We start from the raw sequence: 13,824 nt of genomic DNA on the forward strand, positions 1-13,824 counted from the left end.
TACATTTGTTTTATCTCTGCATGCAAAAAACTATTAAGACAAATGTAACATTTTAAAATTACAAGTAGTCTTTCCTTGTATACTGCAGCAAAGACAATTGCTTACCTCAACAGAACAGTGAGACAAAGCAACTGCTACTAACTCATCACCAGGACAAAAGTCACAGTATTGGATTGTACTGTGATGACTGACGATGACTTGCGTTAACAAATCACATGTTTCAGTATCAAAAAGCTGTGAACACATAGTAAAATAGTTGGCACCCAGTCCGAATGACTTCACTATCAACAAATAACTTATATGCACAATAGTGTACATTCTTGAATTTAGGAAGTATTTATCTCAGTCACGAGTTTGTTGCCGACATATTTTTACATACACTTAAAATCACACACCTTCTCTCTGAAACACCTTAATAGCCTGGAATTTCATCAGTAACTGTAATTTCTACTTATGTTGTAATATACTACCTCCAAATAATTATTAAAGTGAGGTACTTACCAAAAGCTTATTTTTGGCTACTACCAATATCATGTCACCATTTCTGGACCAAGAACAACATTTTACTAAAACCTCCACGTCATCTGGTTGCTCATCTACATTTTTGAAGAAATCTTTTATCTCAATACTTTTCAGTTCATTTCCTGAGCATGCTGCCCAAAGCTGCAATAAACAGGAAATAAATGAAATCTCTTTTCACTGATGTAGGTACAGAATACAACAGGGGAGAGCTAACTCATAATCACTTCTAGGAAAAGAGAGGGGCAAGGAACACAATACACGAAAAGCCCCTTGCTACTTTCCCCAGTCAATAAATAGCATTAGAATATTCACAAGTCCAAATGGCTTAGACAAATAAAGAAGAAACAAACAACAAACAAACCACAAAGAAAATAGGATTATGCTGTAGCAGAACCCTCTCCTTGGTTTTTTCCATCACATTATTCCAGGTACAATGTTGTCTCAACTTCTACTTCGCAAAAGAATAAACCCAAAAATAATATCTGCCTTGCAACTCTATATAAACAGTCCACTCACCATGAGAAATCTGGTATACAACTAGCTTTGCAACTTAATTTCACTGAAGAACCTACTGAATATTTCTGACCCCTTCACCACACTTTTCCTTCTGAACAACAGCTACAGCAATCCTCCTTTCCTGATTTAGCAACTACACAGAAACATAACAGTGTTTTAAGAATTGCAGTTCTGAAATAGAACAGTTCTGTTGCAACCAAAGGCAATAACAATAATACATTCTCAGAAAAAACACATAAGCCTCTCAGTTCTCTTCTAGTGCATACATGACAACAGCCCATAGAAATTTCTTTTAACTTTTATGTCTCTAGATCATTTTCAGAGATGACAGAACTTTCAATTAATCTGAAAACTTACTACTATTTCTGTTAAAATAGTTTTCACTCTCCCCTCAAGCTTTCTTAATAAAGTGCATTGGGGGAAAAATATTCAAAATGAGGCTACATAGTATTTCTTCGAAACTACAGGCACCCAACTTTCTTTTCTTGGTAGTGGACAAGCCATTTAAAAATCCTGCATTACAAATAGGACCAACTCTTTCAGGATTTGATTCATTAAAGTTTATCATGCAGACACAAAATTTTCTTTGCATTTTATACAAAAATACCCCCATTCATCATCAAAACAAACAGTTGATTTAAAAATACACTGTGTACCTTTACTGTTCCATCTGTTGAGCAGCTAGCAACATATTCATCATTTGGTGAAAATCTACAGTGATTGACAGAATTTTCATGACCTATCATCGTATTTCTACAATACTTTTCATTCACATCCCAAAGCTGCAAGAGAAATAAACATGTAAATATCATCATATTAATGAATTACGTAAAGACAGATCATTCATGCTCTTCTCAAAAGCCTATGCTGGCAATCAAAACATCAATTTCATTTCTTTTTTCTTAGTTTTACTCACATGCTCATGGACTGGATGCTATGCCCCAGGTTACCCCACAGCTCACCTCCATCTGCTAACATGCATGAAAACTATTAACATCAGAATTACATAGATCTAGTTAAAACTGCACTGTACAGTGCAGACGAGGCCCTTGAACAGTGCAAAGTTACAAAATATGCTGAGCTGGAAGGGACCCATGTCAATAATCAAGTCCAACCATATGCCCAAGAGTATTATCCAAATGCTTCTTGAACTCTTTCAGCCTTGGTGCTGTAATGACTTCTCTGGGGAGCCTGTTCCAGTGCCCAGTCACCCTCTGGGTGAAGAACCTCTTTCTAATATCCAGTCTAAACCTCCCCTGACACAACTTCAGGCCATTCCCTTGGGTCCTGTCAGTGGTCACCACAGAAAAGAGATCAGTGCCTGCCCCTCCTCTTCCCCTCACAAGGAAACTGCAGACTGCAATGAGGTCTCCCCTTGGTCTCCTCTTCTCCAGACTGAGCGAGAAGCTTTGTCTTGACTCTTTTCAACTTTGAAGTTCAGAATTATGCAGCTTATGCATATTAACAAAAATGAAATCACTCAAGTTAGTCTTGAACAGTCTGAAAATCAGACTTGTCGCATCCATACTAACAAAGTTAAAAAAACATTTTGTATGTTTTTTGTTTAGGGCTTCTGCTCTCCACCCTTCTCACATGCACTGATTTCCAAGCCTATAGCCCACATTTTCTTTCTCCTATTTATAACAAAAAAGAAGAAAAAAAGAATGGAACTGAGCATTCAAGAGAGAGCTCAAAACAAGAACAGTCACTTGCACAGTATTCTCTATAAATTATTGTGCAAACTTCAAATCTGTTATTCGTTACTCATGTAAGTGTCAAATTGTTTAAAATTTTAACCACATCAATGTTATAAAAATGGTAATTCTAAACAAGTCTCTTCTAAATCTACCTGTTATAAGGTGGCAGACTCAGGCAGTAAATGCATCTCCTGAGACATTCAGGAGATCAGCACAAAAGCCTCTTCTTTCCACCTTGACATCAGACCATAACTGTATTTGACCTCCAGTTCACACAGACACAAGGTCTTGCAAGAACTCTTCAGATGAGATTTCACAACTGCACGTTACAGCTAGAAGTGACAGTTGTTTCCCCCTCACACCCCGAAAATCTCCCTCCTTGCCATCTACTTCCAACAATTCTCTTGCATTGGGACTGGGCAATAGTGTCACTACAGGGAATCAAACAGGCAGAAAACCAATCCCAGCAGAGGGTTTTACAGAGCTGGCTCCTTGAATCGTACCACTGCAGAACAAGGTAAGTACATGCATTGCCTCAAAGGCAAGAATATACTGCCAGGGCATCTCTAGTGCCAGTTAATGAAATTATTTGCCTATTTGTACCGTGAAATTGCACTCTTTATTTGCCAGTGTCTAGATTTTACTGATTCTTCTGGTTTCCCCTTTCCCTCAGATGCAGACTTAAATTGCCCAGCTTCTGCTCTTTCTGTGTATACGTATTGTCTCCCAGTCCAGACACTGAAGACCAACAGTTAACTTGATGAAACTCTGTACTGATTATTATTTTGCTGGCTTCCATGTTCATCTCTGTACTATGCCCAGTAAATTTAATCAAAAAATGTCCCTGCTACACTTAACACTTTTTTTTCCCCATCTAATCTTTCAGCATCCAGTTTTTTACATTATTAATGTCTCCCAATCTAAATTTCTGCCTTCATTTTTAATTATGCTGGTTTTAATTAGGTATTTCACTCCCATTCCCATTCCACCCTCTGTCTTGCCAAAGCCCTCACCTTCATACCCTACCAACAGAGGGCTTGCCCATTCTCCTTTGCTCCTATTCTGCCTTTTTGAAATCTAACTACAGAGCTGTAATCAGTACTCTTAATCAGTTGCCATCTCTCTTCTACCAGGCTCATTAAAAAAACCCATTAATTTACAGTGTTTGGATATACTTATACATCAATAATTACCCTGTTATGACAAGCAGCATGAGAATCATCTCAACCTTTTCCACTTACTTTGATGAAAGTGTCATTTGAGCAGGTGGCTAGAAGATACTGACCACTTCTGTTATTGAACTGGCAGCAGTTGACCTGCTCTGAGTGTTCTTCGTACACACGCCTACACTGGCCTGTTCTTGAATTCCAGATCTAGACAGAATTGAAGGATGAAAAAGACTTTTAAACAAATTTAAGGTAATTAATTTAAAAAAAACTGGAAAGTATGCTTAAATACAGATAAAGGCCTAAAACATTCTTAATAACACCTCAAAAATGTTTTGAAGATAAAGAGAAAGAATATATATCTGCAAAAAGAAGCAAGAAGTTATGAGGGGAAAGGTCATAATTCAGACTACAATCTGTTAAATACTGGAATTTCACCAAGATTTGGCTACAATAATAAGGAATTAAAAATGCCAAATATTTCACAGGTAACAGAAAAAAACATTAAAAAGTGTATTATGGACAGATTCATCTCATGTTACGAATAAGATTGGACTAAAACATTATGTTCTAGTTAAAAAGAATCATCTCATAATACAAGTAAAATAAGTGGTACTAGCTGCAAGTATGATGGTAACATTAAGCATATTTTGCATATGTAACAAGTGGGACTTTTCTGTTTGTCAAGTACTGAATTATCCATGTAAGATTTAAGACAGTTTAAAACACCTTTAGTGTTAAGAATCTGCTCTGTCTGAATTGGTTAAACAGAAATTAGAATTATGAGTTTGAAAAAAAAATTGCCTGCTCCTCATTCCCTTACCTTCACTTTTTTATCACTTGAACAAGTTGCTACAAATTCACCATCTGCAGAGAAAGCGCAACAAAGTATTTCATCATCATGGGCATTTATCTCCAGGAGTCTCTCTCCACTTTCTGCTTTAAACACCTATAACAAGAAACAATAAAACCTTATAACTTGCATATAATTTTAAAGCACAAATATAAGGGGGTTTTATCTCAAATAGCTCTCTTTATGTGAACTCTTCAAAAAATTGGTTTACTTTTGAAAGCATTCATATTTTCAGGGACAGGAACATAACTATAAAAATATTTAATTTGAGCTTTAATTTTGCAAGGGTGATAGAAATTGTTAGGGAGAGAAGTAGTGAAAACTGATACTTAAAAATATTTCTGTTCTATCCTCACTCTTTAAGCCCAGAGTCATGTCCTTTCACAGTATTTCTTAACAGTAACCGCAAAACACTATCTATTAACAAAATCTAAATTATTCCTAAAACTAAAAATTCCAGTTTTAAATGTATGTGATGTTCTTCTGTGGAAAGTATGAATTTCATCAGTAATTGACAATTTGAGGCAAAAACCCTAAAAATAAGCAGGGGAAAATTGTACAGGATGACACAAGTTTCTGTCTCGAGCTAGACAAGGGAAATGAAAGGACAGTTGGGGAAAAGTGTCACAAACTAATCAATTTCCCCAAATTCTGGGATTTACAATGTGAGGCGGGTTGGGGGAAAATCACGTCTCCCTTTCCATCTTAGGTTAAATATTCTTAACTATTAAAACAAATCACAAGGTGTTCTTTACAGCACTGTTCAGGATACTACAATTGTGAAATCCCTGGTTTTTTCCTTTACTTTCTTATTGAATGGGTATGTCAGTGACCATGAAACGGTTTGTATTTGTTCAAATAAGAACATAAATACTGAAGTAACAGGAAATCTACATTCACAATAAGTTCTGCAGAATATCTGCTCTTAATCTAGCAATTCTTTAAGTAGCTTTGAAAACTGAAAAGCTTAGGCCACGATTAGAAAAAACATGAATAAGTTCGAAGTTAAACAATGAAAAAAGGATTATCGCTAATTTTCCTATTACTTCTTCAACAAGAGTTTAGTTTAAATGCAATCACAATCCACAGGGGTTTTTTGGGTAGAAAATGAAAATAAAAATAAGCAATCTGCAGTGTCAATAATGAGGCTATTAAGTACAGAAGCCCAGCATAGCAACTTCAGCACAGCATGAGTACATTCACCAGACATCTCCTTAAGTGGATGCCATGATCATAATACTGTAGAAGCCAGCAAATAAAATAAAGAAATTAAAAGGACCAATAACAACACACTAAATAGCCAAATGAACAGCAACTAAGCACCAGTGATATTACTGTTTTGGTATTCAACTTCTCAAGCATCCAAAACAATACCGAAGGTTTGCAGAGAAGTTGTTCTTTTCCCTTACCTTTAGCTGTCTGGAATATGGATACTTTACCAGGTTACTGGCTGGCTGATTGCTAGTTCTCTCGAGAGCTGGCTGACTCTCCTGCAGGCAGACTGCTGGCAAATTTATATTAGTCACTTTCCTCTCTGTCTCCTCTAATCTGCTTCCTAAGCACTTTGGGCCCGTTTCCAATCTAATACTGTCTTCAGGGGTTTTCTCCACAGATATATTTCTTTTGCATAAGACATTTTATTAATTAAGCACCAAAGACACATAATGTCCATTACCATCTCATATAAACAGTAAAGCAGTAACTAAAATATCTTACTGCTTCTCAGTAATGTAGAAGGTCTACTGTGACTGGAAATAACACTTTTTGCAAGCAAATATTAAATAAGCTGGGGTGCATTACTTAGGCTGTGAGTTTTTCCATATCATTAAAAGGCATCTCACATTCACGCATTAAAGTAATAAGGGTATAAATCCTAAAATCACACCATTTGGCTTTTGAACTAGAAGATAATGCTCACTCTTCCAAACATGCAACTTGATGTTTATGCAATAATATATCCTTTTCAATCATTTGTCTCCAATTATGGTCCAGATCCAAATATTTCCACATAACATCAAAAAAAAAGGTAACAGGACTGTTAACAAATGTTATCAATATGGTACACAGCATCTCTTTTCACTCATGCATAGGTATCTTACCTGAAGTGTTTTATCTGCTCCACATGATGCTATTCTTTGTCTATCCTTAGAAAAGCAGGCATGGTAAACTGCATCTCTATGTGGACGAACAACGAGACGGTAGAGGTTTTTCAAGGATTTTTTATTCCTACAGGGTGAGACAATTGATTTAGATGAGTAGGATTTCTAGTGCCTTTGTACTATTCAAAATCCTCTCTAAAAAGGTTAACACTTTTCCACATATCTTGAGCAGCCAAGCTTTATCACAACCAACCAACCAACGCACTCTATCTTACCTCTCAGCTTTCATGTTGAAGTAATGAGGGAAAAATAAATTCCAACACTCAGAGTTTTTTATCATAATCATCCTGTTTAGCTAGGTCTTAATACAGAAAGCTGTCACTCTAATAAGATGACTTTTGGTGATGAATGACCAAAACATCTATCTCTATTCTGCTGATTTCAGTCATGTTCAGCATGTCTCCCATATCCAAGGTGAAACCCTTAACTGACTGGGGATTGGTTCTTCTCAACTGTGCACCTTCCAAGCAGTTTTCTTAGAATTCTGCTAGCTGTGCTAAATTAAATAACCAAGTATTCAAAGAAAAGACTAACCTGCCGGGCTATTACTATAATTGCTTGATACAGAGTCACTCTGTTTTGTGACCACCAAGTACTACAAATATCAGAAGAGAAACATCAAACAGAAGAATCTAAGAGAGTTACATGGTCAGATGACTATTGGACAATGTTGGGAAAATGTTTAGCTATGTATATTTTTTCCTTAAACAACTTCCAAAAACACAGTAACAGCAAAGAATTATTTAAATAGGGGAAATTTCAAGATTGCGTAGAGATTATAAAGTATTTCCTACCTCACTATTTTCAAAAACTTTGCAAGTTAGCACAAATGCTCTCCTTTCTTAAGCTGTACATTTTACTATAAAACCTAAAAACATACTGTAACATACTCAACACTTGCACTACAATTCTAACTTTTAAAAAAAGTATTTAAAGAAGTTTCAAAGTGTCATATTTTCATCTTTGTATAGTTATTTAAAAGAACAATAACTGAATTCAGATGTAAATATATTACTTCATTTATTTGTGTGTAATTATTACTAATTTGTGGCCCCACATATCCAGGGTTCTTGAAAATTATTTCACTTTCTTTCCCCAGAAAAAAAAACCTTATCAGTTGTTACAAAGGTCCTTTTATTAGCCATATGTTGTATTTAGTTGTACATCCAATGATTTCCTTGGATCAAGGGATCAGCATAGCAGATGGACTGCATCTACTTACATCCACTCCAAATAAAATGTTCCTGTTTCTCGTTGAGCATGTAGCTTGGCTTGTTGGTATACCTCTGATGTCTCTGGTTGGCAAAGACCCAGTTGTATAATGTCAGGAAATGGTTGCCGTCCAAGAAGGTGCCCATTTAAAGAGAGAAATTCCTGGAAGTTCTCACGAACTGTGCTATCCTAAGTTCAGAGCAGATAATATTTGATAACATAGATTTATCTTAGTATTTACTTCCCAAGTGCCCTTTGCCTTTTTAAATTTCTACACAGTTAATACTCTCACAGAAGCACTTAGCTCTATTTTTATATTTAGTTCTACTAGCAAGTACATACAATAGACTGAAATATTTCATTATCCTACTCAGGAAAGCATAATCTCCTTATTTTTCAAATAAAGAATATTGGCAAACAACGATTTATTCAAGAAGCAGTCAGTGTGAAATATCACAAAGACTATTCCAAGTGGTTAACATAATTCTACACCTCCTCAAAAGCAAAGCACCTTATGTACCCACCATTAGGTATTGATCACTTTGGTTACTGAGTTCCATGGCCAATCACTTACACACTGAAGTTAAAACTGAAACTGGAAGTTCCCTTCGTTTTTATCTTCTCCAAGTTAAAATTTAATTTATTATTGGTTTTGTGCTTCAGTTTTTTAAGCTTTCTATACACCTGCCATATATACATATATCCAACAAAATGCAATTACAAAATAGAGAAATATATTTGGAACAGACTGATCATTTACCTTTTAGTATCATACCTTTTGATCCAGAATTGAACTATATTCTACATATTCATGAATCAGATGAGCAGGCCCTACTAATTCTGTTTTAGCTTTAATCCAATCTAAAGAAAACATAAGATCACGGAGCTCCTACAAGAAATATAAATTTAAGTTCAGAACATAAGTTTCACAACAGAATGTACTTAGGGGAAAAAGAAAAGGACAGGAAATACATGAGGTATTTAATATGTTTTGGTATAACTGTCTCTAGTTAAAAACAAGCAATTCCCTGTTTAATGCATCTTATTTAATCAGGTATGAAAATTCTGGGTTATAGAAGGCTAAGCTTGTTATTTTAATGCAAAGGACCACTCTTTGATACAGTTACTCAGAGAAGGAATAGGAGTACAAAGCAATTCTTGACTTGTAGCACACAAAACCTTGTTTAAGATACAACTCTGAAAAAGCTTCTTCTAGTCCAATCTAGTAAAGATCATTGCTAATAGTGATTGTTGATCTTCCTAAGATGAGCTGAATTTGAACAAAAGCAAAAAATCTATTATAGCTGCATTTCACTTAAAAATGAGAAGACTACTTAAAAAGATGATCTGAAACTGCAAATGGAATTATTAGAATAGAATAGAAAATTTCAGTCAGTAGGCACTTACTATGGTCATCTAGTCTAACTGCCTGACGATAGCTAAAGCATGTTATTAAGGGCATTGTCCAAATGACTCAAACACTGACAGGCCTGGGGCATTGCCCACCTCTTTAGGAAGCCTGTTCCAGTATTTGACCACTCCCTTGGTAAAGAAATGCTTCCTAATGTCCAGTCTAACCCTCCCCGGGTGCAGCTTTGCACCATTCCCTCAGTTCCTATCACTGGGTACCAGAGAGTAAGAGCTCAGAACCTCCCTCTCCACTTCCCCTGCTCAGGAAGCTGGGTAGAGCAGCAAGGTTGCCCCTCAGACTGGGACCTCCCCAGACTCATAAAACCATTGGCAGATGATCAGGAGGAGTCTTGCCATAACATCCTTTGTGCTCTTGGTTGTATCAGATCAGGCACTATGGACTTGTGAATACTCAGCTGATACAGCCAGTCACTTACAACCTCAGTGTCCACAAACAAAGTCACTGTACCCAGACTCATGTTCCTCCAACCCAGGGGGCTGGGCAGCCCAAAGTCTGTCAGTATTATTAAAGATTGAGGCAAAAAACCCCAAAAACATTGAATGCTTACAATTTATCTCTATTAGTGAGATGACCATCTTCAACAAGTATTGGTCCAATGTTTCCTTTAGACCTCCTCTTGCTATTAATGTACTTTAAAAAGTCTCTCTTTTAAAAAAAACATATTTGTTCGGATCAGAAAAACTGCTTAGAGACAACACTGCACAGATTCTAAGTATATTCCAATTTAAAGACAGTAAATACCACAAGGATTAAAATATTATCATGGTTAAACAAAGGAAAAGAATACCTCCCAGCTTTATTAGCCTCCCAACAAATTGAAATCATGCCTAAATAATGAGAAATAAGCAGTACATAGAATGCAAACTCTAGGAAGCATACAGTCATAATGAGCCAGGCTAAAGAACTCTGAGAAGCTAATTCTACAAAATGTAGAAAGGTTGCTAATAAAAACATTTTTAAAACACATTAAAGTTAAATAAATTAAGATAATTAAATAAATATGATCCAGAAAAACAAGATTTGTAGCCCACACTAAGTATGAAGGTTCTAGTAAGATATAAATCCACAAAGTGTATTATATGATGAGTCAGATGAACCATCTCGAAAGAAGTTCAACTGAAAAGGTTTGAGTACATGTGAAATAAAGCAATCAGCAACCAGTATCAAATGCTATTCAATGCATTTGAGACTCAAATTCAAGTGAGACTACTGAATTATTAATCCTTCTGCATGATTCGCATCTTATTCTAGCTGAATATCTACAGTACAGTAGGCAGTAAAATGACAAAGTTTTTTAAAGGTGCCAAGGCAATCTTGGGAACAAGAGATTTGCCCATCTACCTCTTCGTGCATTCTTTTTGGCTATTGAAATCAGATAATGAATTTTTACATGCAAATCTGTATGATGTAAGAGGAAAAAAACTAACAAGACTTCTGAAGAAAAAGGTAACTAATTGATAAAATTCTCTGACTGAATCAATTTATTTGTATTGTCATACAATAAAGCGAGCTTAGGTTTTCAAAAAGGTTTAGAGAAGATATCTTACCAAAGCTTCTTAAAATAGGAAAAAGAAAATACAAGCTATTAATATAAAAAATAGGAACTCTTCTCAAAAACGAAAAGACAAGATACAAAGGGTAGAAATAAAACAGGTTTTGTAATGGACAGTGATTATCAGTAGATCTCCTAAAGACTCGATGCTGAGTGTTCATCTAGATGCACTAAGGGAAGAGAGGTTCAAGTGGGAAAAGCAGAGGTAAGAGTGGGTTAAAAAGGGAAACAGAGGACACTTGACAGAACCCACCTGCTGCATGTTGGCACCAGCCATGTGATATGCTAGGAAGTTATACCAGTACATGCAGTCCTCTTGGGATGGAACAGGCATCTTCAGTTTGTAATATTTCTTGTACTGATTTACTATGTTTTTATGTAGCTCCTGTAATGTGAAGAAAAACATAGTTTCAGTTAAATCTATACCAAGGTATGGGTTAGTTTCAGTATTGAGGAATTATAAGTATATAAAGATTATATTTTAAATAGTATTGAGGAATAATAATATCATTTCTCAATCACAATATGTCAAGAAATGAAATAAAAAAAGCTTACCTTTCCAAATTGTAGACCCTACCTAATTTACTCCTTAAGACTTCTCCAGAAACATTCTCTGGATATTAAAAGGCAGAAAAGAAAGCTGTTAACCTTCCTTCTCAGATTGATAATAGCTATCAAATCTCTCTTCACATTAAATGTGGGTAGCCAACTAAAAAGGACCCTTATATACGTCGCTCTGAAGCAAGTCTAAAAACTTGCTTTTTCTTCATATCTACTCTTTCTGCCTTGTCCTTCAGAACCAAAATTTTCTGGTCCCAACTTATATGTCCTCTCCCTGCAGGTATTGCCTTAAATTGAAAAAAAGGAAGTAAAAAAGCACTTTTCTGCATTAAAGAAAGAACCTCCTATTCTGGTAGGGTCTTGATGCCTTTGGAATCAGCAGTGGCACATTACATCTCCTGTTGGAATCATCTGATAGAGAAATAATGGATATAGAGTCTTCTCTCAGTTTAGTCTCCCAGGTCCAAATGGAACCAGCATGAAATCATTCCATAGTTTCAAGGTGAAAATAAGTATTTGTAATTAATCAGCAATAAACTGCATCACGGACTATTCTATGAAACTACTCGGGATATCATTTAACAACACAACATTTTCTGAAGAATACCCAGTTTTGAAGAGTAAAGTTAAAAGTAAGCAGATTCATCAATATGCTACCTGAAGTTGGTTGCGATTCTTCTCTGTGAGAAAGTCAAGTTGAAGATCGTGTAAATAATAATGGAATGACTTCCCATTACGATCACAGAACAAGAGTGATTTGTTAACAAATTCCTGCAGTATATCTTCAACTTCTTCTGTTTCCATATCCCAAAGAATACAGAGAACCTAAAAGATATTAACACAGTAACAGAGAAAGGAATGAGAACTAAGTCATAATATGACTTGTGAATATCATAAAAGGCTACCAATTAACTGACAAAAAAGTGCATACTAACAAATACAGACATATTACAAATAGTAATCAATTCAATAAATCACCAACTCTTTCATACCAAACCACAGGACAGATACTACAACTTATCCTGTCTTTTGTCTATTTGCACTGATTTATGGTGATCATATCTTTTTCTTAAAGGAAACAAATTTCACTTAACAGTTTTTAAACCTTCCATTTTAAATCTACTTAAAGAGCCATATGTGGAATGCACATTAAACTTAAACATTATGACAGTTATGATTTTTTTTTTAGTTTTACTACTAATGGCACAAGTCATGATACAGTAATGGACCAAATCTACCTAATCTAGCAATTACTATTAAGTTACACACAGTACAAGTTACACATGACAATTGTAAATTTCATGAATTCTTTAAAGTTGTTGCTTGTATCTCACTAAAACTGACAAGACTTCTGCTGTTATTACCTTAGTAGGTACTTTAACATCTTTTGGGAGAATAGAGAGGTCTCTATAGTAGTCTTTGTAATTGTCATTTAGTTGCTCAACACTTATGGACATTGCTTCATCAAGGGCTTCGTAATCATAAGAAGAAGATTTTCTTATCCTTTTAAACTGTTTATTCTGCAGCTGTCTGAGATAGTATTCCCAACGACTAGGGAAGTCTCGTAATAACGCGCCTATCAAGGATATCACAAGAGGAGAACCTGAAGGAAAAGATTAAATCAATTTTAGAGCTTTTCAAGGAACACGAGCCGACAGTTGATAGTCAAGTCATTGAGTAAATGAGGTAATTTTCCCAACACATTGATCAAATTCTTGAGTTGTGGAGGACAAACAAAACGTGTAATCCATGTAGACATCTGCAAACTCACGAAAGTAAAGTGCAGTTGTAACGCACGAGGAAAATACGCTGAAGAAAAATACTTGAAAATCAACATGGGACAATCCTATTTTGCTTAAAAAAACCCAAAAAACATTTGACAAGCACTTGTGTTTTACTTAAGGTACACAACATTAAAGGATGTTCCCTCCTCTATTTGTAAGTCTAAATCTAGAAGAAAAAAATACATTCAGTGCTAAATGATCTGTTGAAGAGCGACCAGTATACCTTTGCATTCTCTTACAAGGGAGTTAGCTTGTTCTGGTAGTTCTGATATTTTCATATTCACAAATAGGGATAAAATCTCCAGTCCTTTCTCATGTGCTAGTCCACTCTCCACGTGAACCTCAAATTTATTGCCTAGACACAGAAACA

The 13,824-nt window shown here is 35.5% G+C and overlaps 1 protein-coding gene across 7 annotated transcripts in view; it reads right to left on the reverse strand.

The window, feature by feature from the left end:
• The window catches only part of APAF1 (apoptotic peptidase activating factor 1), a 34,443-nt gene that overhangs the window by 12,896 nt on the left and 7,723 nt on the right, over positions 1–13,824 (reverse strand). For 5 of the 7 annotated variants that reach the window (XM_027666982.1, XM_027666973.1, XM_027666991.1 and 2 more), the window contains exons 7-18: positions 13,678–13,809; positions 13,035–13,273; positions 12,328–12,495; positions 11,363–11,494; positions 8,901–9,014; positions 8,136–8,314; positions 6,854–6,980; positions 4,725–4,850; positions 3,977–4,108; positions 1,695–1,820; positions 502–663; positions 106–234 (exon numbers count right to left, since the gene is read on the reverse strand). In XM_027666982.1, the coding sequence (XP_027522783.1) occupies positions 106–234; positions 502–663; positions 1,695–1,820; positions 3,977–4,108; positions 4,725–4,850; positions 6,854–6,980; positions 8,136–8,314; positions 8,901–9,014; positions 11,363–11,494; positions 12,328–12,495; positions 13,035–13,273; positions 13,678–13,809 (1,766 nt within the window). Of the gene's footprint in view, positions 1–105; positions 235–501; positions 664–1,694; positions 1,821–3,976; positions 4,109–4,724; positions 4,851–6,266; positions 6,375–6,853; positions 6,981–8,135; positions 8,315–8,885; positions 9,015–11,362; positions 11,495–12,327; positions 12,496–13,034; positions 13,274–13,677; positions 13,810–13,824 lie in introns of those variants that run through there. The other 2 variants (XM_027667008.1, XM_027667016.1) reach the window with 2 other exon arrangements.

This window comes from Corapipo altera, unplaced genomic scaffold (assembly GCF_003945725.1).
Source record: "Corapipo altera isolate COAL_440 unplaced genomic scaffold, ASM394572v1 1, whole genome shotgun sequence".
Taxonomy (NCBI): domain Eukaryota; kingdom Metazoa; phylum Chordata; class Aves; order Passeriformes; family Pipridae; genus Corapipo; species Corapipo altera.